General features: G+C 42.9%; 1 protein-coding gene across 2 annotated transcripts in view; it reads right to left on the minus strand.

Moving 5' to 3' along the window:
* SUCLA2 (succinate-CoA ligase ADP-forming subunit beta) overlaps positions 1–9,272 on the minus strand; it is a 70,226-nt gene extending 60,954 nt beyond the window's left edge. The window contains exon 1 of one of the 2 annotated variants that reach the window (XM_078784438.1): positions 8,970–9,272. In XM_078784438.1, coding sequence (XP_078640564.1) covers positions 8,970–9,035 — 66 coding nt within the window. In that variant the 5' untranslated portion in view covers positions 9,036–9,272. The remainder of the gene's footprint in view (positions 1–8,969) is intronic. The other variant, XM_078784437.1, reaches the window with a different exon arrangement.
* Between the last annotated feature and the right edge of the window lie 1,435 nt (positions 9,273–10,707).

A 10,707-nucleotide genomic window follows, 5' to 3' on the forward strand; every position in this document is an offset into this window, starting at 1 on the left:
GGTCTTCTTGTTTTGATCTGTTTTGTGTTCTTGCTTCTCCACGAACCTAGACTTTGTAATCAAAAAGGAAGAAATGGGTATAAGCAGTTGAGCAAGGAGCCTGGACTTTGAAAAAGTCGACCAAGGAAGGGTTGCTGGAAGAAAGTGTTTGCCCTGGTGGAGACGGGGAGAGGCAGATGTCTAAAAACGCAGGGGGTGGGGAAGGGGCAAGACCAGATAACAGACGGTAAACTAGAACGGCATTCAGTACCGTTCGGCACCCCTCCGCTAGAACGGCACCCCTCCGCCTGGTGAACAGTTTACGTTTTGTATGCCACTGATCGGCCGGATATGGATTCGGACCTGAACCGAAATGTAATCGGCTTGCTCTTGTCACCTAACCAACTCTTCCACCAAGTTTATTCATAAGTCATCCATAACTTTTTTTAATATCATGTTGTATATCGCTTTTCACCCGATCTCTCAATGGTGAAGAATCACTTTAAAATTAAATAATTATTGAAGCCGAATCCATATTCAGATCTTCACCAAAATCGAAACGATTAGTTCTTTTCACACACACACCCTCTCCTCCAAGTTTCGTCCAAATCCGTCCACAACTTTTTGAGATATCCTGCTATATATCATTTTTGGCCTGCTATATATCATGGTGAAGAACCCCTTTAAAAATTCTACTAGCTGGATCCGGATCCGGATCTTCACCAAAATCGAATCGATTCTTCCTTGTCACACACACAACCTGCCCAACAAGTTTCGTCCAAATCCATCCATAACTTTTTGAGATATCCTGCTATATGTTGGTTTTAGTCCCATCTCCAAAAGGTGAAGAATCACTTAAAAAATTAAATAACTCTCATATCTGAATCCATATTCAGATCTTCACCAAAATCTATTCAAATATTCCTTGTCAGACACACAACCGCTCCACCAAGTTTCGTCCAAATCCGTCCACAACGTTTTGAGATATCCCGCTATGTATCGTTTTTTGCCCTATCCCCCAATGGTGACGAATCAATTAAAAAATTCTAGTAGCCGGATCCGAATCCGGATCTTCACCAAAATCGAATCATTTCATCCTTGTCACATACGCTACATCTCTGCCAAATTTCGTCCGAATCCGTCCACAACTTTTTGAGATATTTATTTCACAAACGGACAGACAGACAAACAAACAGACAGACAGAGGTGAAAACATAACCTCCATCCACCTTTGGTGGCGGAGGTAAATATTAAAAGTGCAACCAAACATCACAGTGACAGGAGGGCTAACAGCCTCTCATTTAATAAAGAAAGAGAAAGTCTGCCGCTATTGGTTGGTCATTCAGCATATCCTACAATCCCTCAAACATAAATCACAATTAACTTTGCCATACTTTTCAGCTCTTGCGCACGCCTCAGCTTTTTACACATGCCCTGCAACATTTCGCAATGCAACAACACATTGTAATTTTTAAATAGCAAAGCATTTAACCCCGCTTCACATCTATCTTTGCTGCAGTCTAAACCTTCCAACATTTTTTGGCATGTCCCACAATACGACAGAAACACAAGGTCTGCTGCTCTGACATCACAGACAGGTAGGTGGTCTGTTTATTTTTTTAAACTTCCTCTACCAGTCTCTCCGGCATTCCCAAGCCCCTCGTGGATGCATGCGTTCTTATAGTGCTTGTTAACGGGATAAAAAAAGTGATGAGAAAAAGACAAATGGGATACATTTAAAAAAGGAATAAAGGAGTGGGGAGATCCCTCTCCCCCACTCCTTTATTATCCCATTTGTGGAATTTCCTTCCGTAGGCTGTTCAATCCCACTCTTCACTCCAAGACTTCAAGTTAGTGGTCCACCAACATCTGACATCATTCCCCACCCATACTAATGACCCTTTCTGCCCGCATTAACCTTACCTCACCCAACCCTCATATTTGCAAGTTATCATGTTCTCATTCCTTCTCTCACCCTCCTCTTTTAGTGTTTGTTCATTTGCTTGCTTGGTGTCCACCTGTTGTCGCAACTGTCACTACGTTGTATTTTTGCCCTCAGTATCCTCACTCTCCCAAAAGGGTAAACTTTGAACACAATTTTTTTTTTTTTAATACGACTCCTTTGAAGAAAATGACAAAGTTACAGCACATACTGCTTGGTGATCACAAATGGCAACAAGACAGAGAATGCAACAATACAGAGCCTCCCTCAGGTATATCGAATACAGTACAACAGATAACCAGTGCAGATTCACTCACAGACACGCAACACCATTAGAATAGCTTTCAATCTTCCTTTGGAAACATGCGAAGCTGATAAGACAAACAACACACACACACACACACACACACACACACACACACACACACACACACACACACACACACACACACACACACACACACACACACACACACAGCGAAGTCCATGGTGCCTATTACAAATCCCCACACTTCACACCTAAAGCAAAGTTGAAAGATGACAAAATGTTCCACCAGGAATGACCCAATATCAAATTTTGAGTTTTATTAATTCCCGTTTTGAACAAACCAGTGGTCAAATAAAAAAAATGAAGAAATTTAAGAAATGCCACATATTTCATGAATCTTTCAATGTTCATTTCATATACAAAGTTTCATTAATAAATGTTTTAAAATGTGCCAGTAATTGCATTTTTTGGTATTTGACCTTAGAACCCCACCCACAAAGGATACTGTTCTCACACCTTCTTTTTTATGGCGTAGCCCATCGGGGAAAGCCGTCTAGAACAGTGTTTGTCTGTATGTATGTACGTATGTATGTATGTATGTCCCCTTAAACGTACACCAATCAGAGCTGAGGATCTGGTCACATGACAGGGGTGATGTGATGTCATTACGTCGGTATGACGGCTGACTCCACACACCGCCATTTTGATTCCTATGCTGTTCAGGCCGGACATATCGTTGAACCTGTCATGTATCACAGTCTGCATGCTCTACCTTTACGTTTTTAATTTATTGTGAAACACAAACACGTGAAACACATGAAGTAAAACACGTGAAAATAAGTATCTTTTACTAGTACCCGACTGCAAAGCCGCAATGAGCCGGCGAAGCCAAAGCCTCTTGCCACTATTTTACCCATCACTATGGGTATGGCATCAGTAGGTTAGGTAGTTGGTAGTAGGTAGGTGTAGTAGGTACCGTACCTAGTTCAAAATGACACCATTTGCATTCTGGATGAGATTAAAATTTATAAAATTTCCTTCTTGATTAATTCGGTGAATTCCGTCTCAACTTCGGATATTTCCGGCCGTGAAAAACTATCCCCTGCAGCCGCGAGATTTCTAAAAAATAATTCTTCGTCAATTTTAGAATATTTGACGCCGTTTTCAGCGTCCGAAATGTGGTAAAAAGCTTTTTTGAAATATTTTTTCAAATGCTCGAATCTCATTGGTTCCGGTGTTTGGTGACGATTTTCGTTGAAGATAACCAGGGCCCATGTTGGCCCGGGGAACGAGGTTGGTCTTAAAGTATTTTAATTACAAATTAGAGGTGCATAAGATTGTGAATCAAAAACAGACGGGTGAAACAAACTCCTATTGAACTTTTTCGCAATTTTTTATGCATACTTCCGCATCCGCAAGATGGCGGCCTCCATTGAGTGATTTGGTGCGTCAAAGCTCGGAATTCTCAAAGGATCCAGCATAATCTGGTTTTTCAACATAATACGTACGCGTTCATTCACAACACCGGCTTCGCCGGCTATTACACTAAATTGTTAGGGCTGTGGTTGTTGTTGTTGTTTGTGGGTTAATTATTTGTAGTTTTATATATTTTTCTATTGCTTTGCAAAATATCACTACTGTACATATAAATGTGTATGCTGTTCCGTGTCCTTCCAAACGGCTTCTACTATCGTAGAATAATAAATGTTTCCGTTCAAACTGCTGTGTGAATAAACCATACATTAGCACTTCTTCGTCTTCTTCAAACTCGCAAAGAGGCTTTTAAAACATGCAAATTCGTGATTAAACAAACGATTTTTATGGCGTAGATGTTTGCTTCCTGTGTTTACAGCGTTTGTCTCTCCGTATGTATGTCCCTCACATATTTATCCTACATATTGGGTGAGTTTTATAGCTGACAATTACGCTTCTGAAAGGTAGAATGTAATGCCATTTGGCTTTGCCAGTTATGTTTCTTTCACCACTCTTTAGGGAATGTTCATATATTATGTCATATACAGGGGCAAATTAATCACACGAGATTGGGGGGGAACTGAAACTATGACAACAGGGTGACAATATATGACGGGGGGGATGGGGGTGCATGCCCCCCAGATCATATACAATTAAAACTTTGATTAAGGACTCTTCAAACATTGAAGCATTTCTTATGACTGCCTCCAACCATACACCCTAAGCCTGGTGTTGGCTTAACGGTTAGGGTGGAGGGCTTGGGATCCTAGGGTCCCGAGTTTGAATCCCGGTCAGCTGTTGAATTAACACCAGGTGGGGTTGACTCAGCCTGTCATCCTTCCGAGGTCGGCAAAATGAGTACCGACTCACTGGGTCCTCTCTCAAGGAGGTTGGTGGCAGGATTTGCACTCCAGCTGCCGTAACACACCTCATTCTGTAACACACACAATGGTGTGTCAGGATGGTGCTGAGGTCACTTTGATAGTGTTAACTAACTGACCAACATATAGAATAAACCATATGGTGTCTCAATGCAAGCTCTTCAATTCCATGGTGACAGACAGCTTAGAGTACTTGAAAATAATTTAATACTTACATTATTTGCCAACTGGTATCTCCTCCCAGATCACTATCCTCTTCAACTAAAGTATCAAACAAGCCCGGCTACACCGCTGTTAGACTTTCAGTTTGGTTTTTGGATACAGAGTCACCTAGCTCTTCCACGACCCTCAACTATGTACGTATACAAATAATAAAAAGGCTCGTGTAAGAGCTAGAACACTGAACGGTTCAGGGCGCAACAGGACAAAACGAACAGTAAAGAGGAGAGGGGACACCAACTGTGGAGTTGAAGGACAAAACTGAGGGAGACTTGGACAAAAATGAGTGTGGGGAGGAATGGGAGGCAGGAGCGGATGCATAGGGTAGATAAGATGGATACAAAAGGAAACTTGCAGGAAGGAAAAACTGGACGAGGGCGAAGTGGGGGGTAATGAGGGTAGAAAATATCTTGGTTTTCATTTGGGGATGACCTTAGATGGTGGTGAACGGCTGACTTTAAGACGTGGAGGGAAGAATGAAATTCAAGAGAATATGGAAGTTGGTTCCACAGACGGGGGGGGGGGAGGGGGAGGAAGGAGCGAATGAGTGGAGGTGAGCAGTGATCCTGGATTTTTAGAGGTTCAGTAGATGGGGGTTGATGGTGAACCGCATGTGTCTTGCAGGAACCTGGGGAGGAGGAGGGTTGGGGGGAGACAACGCATGGAAAGTGCAGAGGGTGAAAGACCAGAAAAGAGACAGTAGAGGACACAGAGACCACCGAACTGTCTATGATGGGAAAATGATAGGTTCATCACAGGAGATTCCACTAATATTGAAGGCCTTGCAATCAACGGCATCAAGCTGAGCCAGGTTTGAGGCAGGAGAGCCAGCCGAGAGGGGAGAGCAGTACTCCATCAAGCTACAGATGAAAGCCTTGTTGGTGGATAGGAGTTCAGATGTGCAAAGGAAGGACTTTGTATGGCATTGGCAGGGGATGCCTAACTTTGAAATGTGGTTTGAAATAAATAAGGTTCATGGCTGATAGTGAGACCAAGAAATGTGAGTGATTGAAATTCCTCAAGAGGATTGTTACAAAAGTAGTTGGGGGTAGGGAAGGTTGCCAGACAGTCCTTTCGGAGAGTGTGAGATTTGTCAAGAGTGTAAGAGATATTCCAAGTGTTGGACCAGCTTATGATTTTGCCAAAGTCTAAAAAGATGGAATAGGCTACAGCCTGCCTGTCTGAAGGATGAGGGATGTCATGGCAGAAAATGCAGTCATCAGCGAATAGATAAAGGGGATTTTCCAGAGAGGCAAATAAATCGTTGATGAATTTTTTTTTGCCATGTTTGTTTAAAATTTTTTGACCAATCACAACTACGAACAACAACACAACAACAACAGGCATTTTAAGGCCATTTTCCCTGCTAGAGCAGGGGTTAGCCTTGCGGTCCCCATGACAATCTTCTCCATTTTGCCCTATTTTCTGCATGAACCTTGTTAACCCCCTTGCCCGCATTTCTTCTTCCACCATCTTCAGCCAAGTCTTTCTCGGTCTTCCCCGTCCTCTACTTCCTTCTACATTCATTTCCATCACTCTTTTCAATCAGTCACTTTCATCCTTCCTCAACACATGACAAAACCATCTCAACCTGTTCCTCTTCACAGCATCAATCACAGGCTCTATTCCCATCATCTTTCGCAATTCATCATTTGTCTTCCTCTCTCTCAACGATACACCGCACATCCACCGAACCATTCGCATTTCCACCCTTTCCAGCCTTCGTTGCTGCTCTACGTTCATGACCCATGTCTCACTCCCATAAATCATAACACTTCTCACACATGCAGCATACACCTTTCCCTTCAGCTTCAATGACACTCCCCTCCTCGTCAGCACGCCACTCAGTTCCCGAAATTTCTTCCATAATCACAACTACGAAGTTTGTTGAATTTATGCACAACCGTTTAGGAGATAGCGTGATGGATGGACAAACACAGGCAGACAGACAGAGAAGAAGAAGAAAAAAAAGGGGTTCATGTAGGCTTGGACGATGCTTGACATTTGTGAAACTATTCCGATTCTGAATTGCTGTCTCAATTCCTAAAGGAATAGATTCTGATTCTTCACCAAAATATAATCAAATTGTCCTCGTCACACCCAACCTGCTCAACTAGTTTCATCCGAATCCACCTATTTTTGCTGCAGAGTGAAAGCTAATGCTGTGCTGTTTGGATTCAAATTAATCCAAACCTCTGGGAAAATTATAATTTTGTCAATTGTATAATAATATTGAACCTGATTTACCCAGGGAGTGTATAGAAAAACGGACTAACGGAAACCACACAAAAAAACAGACTCGTCTCTGTCTGTTTTGTAAAGAACTAGGGCATGCCCGTACTATATATATGCCCGTACTATATATCTATCTAAAATTATATCCCCCCCCTCTATTTACATGAAATGGTTTGGTTCATTCGCAACGCCAAAGCGAACGGCGAACGGCTTGCGAGTACAGTGACAATCCCCCCCCTCTATTTACATGAATGGTTTGGTCCATTCGCAACGACCACAGAACCCCCCCCTCTATTTACATGCAATGGTTTGGTCCAAAGCGAACGGCTTCCGGAGTTTGGTAAAGCAATCGCCATCGCGTGCACAAATGCGCAGGAAAGCGAATGAATCGCAAATTCGTTTTTATTAGTTTTAAAACTTTATTAAAACATAGTTTAACGCCAACATAGTTTGCAAACGTGAAATAAATGAATACGCTCTCAAATGTGCCGTCCGAGGTAGAGTCTGATCGCCACGTTCGGCACACGTGATAGCTCGCTGCTCTCTGATTGGTTGAAGCGTTTTTTGGACATATCTCGGTAAGTAATTGTCCGATTAATATGAAACCTTGAAAAGGCACATCCTCGGGTCCCCAGCAATATACCTGGCAAGTTTCAAGTATATCGGACCCGTGGTTGTCGAGAAACAGCGGTCACAGACAAACACACAGACAGACACACACACACACAGAGATTACTGGAATTATAGATAGATGACAGGAGAAGTTTTTGATACAATTTGCTGAACCAACGGACGATTCTTGGACGAAGTGAGATAAGGCATAGTAGGAAGTGACAAACAACCATAACTTGGCAACTATTGCGCAGCTTAAAAAACAAGGAATAACAAGGGAATTACAAGCAGGACATTTGGCCCATCATGCCTGTGTTACACCACCATGAGATTGAATGAATCCATCAAAATAACTTAATTTCATTTGGAAAATGGGCAGGAGTGGGGATGAGAACATCTTGGTAGGTTGAGCAACATGACCAGGGGTTAAAAATTTAAAATTAGGATTTTTAATTTTATTATGGCATTATTACAAATACGTATTTGGCTGATTTTAGTTTGTTTGTTTTTTATGGGGAGGTGGTTTTAGGGTGAAGAACACCAACCACACACTGTCCCTTGACGAGACCCTCGCAGACATCCCAATCAGCATGAAGATAGACACAATCATCCATCCATACTGAGGCTATGGCTACATACAAGTCCTGCCAATATCCCTGTACCCCTCCATCTCCAATGCTTGTAGATACCCGTCTGATTCTAGTTTCTGCTCTCACTACCTTTCCAGGGAAACCACTCCATGCTTGATGGGCCGAATGGTCTCCTCCTGCGTTGACATTCCTTGTAAGAGACTCCTATTTATCATTAACATGCTGCAAGGTGGGGGTGCGAGGTGGAGTTAGTAGAGGGAGAGGAAGGAAGGGGCAGAAGAAAATTTGACTCCTTCCCCAACTCTGTAACTTGTAAGCACACCCTCCTTCCTCTTTATGCGTATGTAATATGTAGATGTCCCATATTGATATAACGGCATCGCAAATTGACGGAAAGGGATAAGCGATGAAAACAACGACAGCTTTAGTGTTACCGGTACGCAGCATAACATTAACAGTAACAGTATAACTATAAGAGTCTGGTACTAAATACGTGTTAATTCCAGGACGCGATGCTTGTACATGGAGCACCAAACCAAACAAACTAGGCCTAAACAGGACACACACGGCTTGTAGACGCAGTGCGCGAGCTTTTTGTCCGAGTCACAGAGCCGGGTTTCTCACAACTCTCCAGTCAAAGACAAACTGAGACAGCGGTCGAATCGTAACGAGCGAAGTTGACCGGAGCATCGCGCGCTGAAGGACCTTTTCGACCTTCCCACTACCATAACGCGGTCACCGCTACTACTGAGACGGACACTGCTACTCACTCTTCGCAACTCTCCGCGTAGGACACCGGCTGCCAACGCCAAACGCCTCAACACCACCGTTGCCATTGCGTGCGGTGCCGGTGCGGCTCACTGCGCATGCGCACACGGAGTGGCTGTCGATGTCGATGGGCGCTCGGGGTCTGTGCGCATGCGCATGAGAAAAGGGCACGCAATGAATCCAATGATGCTCACGAGGAACAGGAGGCCATTTGGCCCATCGTGCCTGTGCTACATCAACGCCATCACCCAATGCCAATATATCCAAAGCCAAACTCCCTTGTAGCCCTGTCAATGTCGGTATGGCTGAAAGGAGAAAAATACAGAACGGGGTGAGGTTAAAATTTATATTTATGAAAGTAAAAACCTATAAAGCTTTAAGTTTAGGTAATGGAGGGAGGGGTTGCATTGCCTTGCGAAAAAACCCTGGTGAATAGTGATGTCCCTACAGTACCTGCCCCACCATTTTCCTCTCCACTATACTTCCTCTTTACCAGTGAAATTAATTAAATACGAAGGCATAACAAGGAAATTTGACGCAGGAGGAGACCATTTGGCCCATCATGCCTACGCCGCATTAATATCACGCAAAATAAAAAAAACAAACAAGTACAGACACATTCAAAGTACACCGCCCTCATGCCAAATAAATAAAGAAGAAGACGTCATGCGGAGCACGATACTTGCAAAATCCACATCTCACCTGAAAAAGGTTGCCATGGATACACCAAATTGTCTGTTTTATTAAGATGAAAATTGACGATCTGAATCAAAGTTCGCGTCAAGCGGATTTAAATTGATGATTTTTCGGATGAAAATTGATGATGTTAGAAATTTTTACCTTGAGTTGACCTTTGACCGTTTGACCTTAAAATAGTTGGTTTCCCAATTCAGTGTGGTATTATGTATGCAATTACTGTTCAATTTTCAAGTCAATCGGATGAAAAATGGCAATTCTAGAAATTCGACCTCAAGATGACCTTTGACCTTTCACTTCAAAATCAACAGGCTCCTTTCTTATGACCAACTCTACCATCTGGTGAAGTTTCGTGAAGATCGGTTTAAACGGTGATAGACAGACAGGGGATTGACAAACAAACAAACAAACAAACAAACAAACAATCAGACAAACAGACAGAATAACACTCAACCATCTAATATACTTGAAAAATCATTAATTCAATTTTGTAAGTAATAACATATCCTCAAACGCCCAGCGATGCCACCATGTAGCACATGTAGATGGGGATTTTTTGTATACAGAATCAAGGCTTGTGGAAGAGCTAACACATTGAACATGAAAACATGCACAGACACATAAAACATGCCAAGAAGGGAGCGGGAGACAAGAGGGGGAGAGAGAGGGAAGCACACAAGCACAACAACAGAAGAGAACAGGGACGTCGGTAGATCTGTGGAAGGGGGGGGGGGGGCTGGGGAGGAGAGAGGGGTACACGGTACAAAGCAAATAAACACTTCTAGGAATTTCAGGAAATAAGTTGGGGATTTAAAGAGGCGGATTTGGGATATTTTAACGGGGGTAGAAAATGATCAAGGTTTTGGATGGGGGAAGATAAGAGATGGTGGTGAACAGCTGTTTTAAAGACCTGGAGGGAGGAAAGGGATTGAAGAGAGTGAGGGAGTTTGTTCCAGAGGCAGGAGAAAAGAGGAATGAAGGAGTGAAGGTGAGCAGAAAGTCTTGATTTTGGAAGTTTCACCAGAAGAGGGTTGCTGGCAGATC

The sequence above is a fragment of the Myxine glutinosa genome, chromosome 9, assembly GCF_964187855.1.
Source record: "Myxine glutinosa chromosome 9, kmMyxGlut1.1, whole genome shotgun sequence".
Lineage (NCBI taxonomy): Eukaryota > Metazoa > Chordata > Myxini > Myxiniformes > Myxinidae > Myxine > Myxine glutinosa.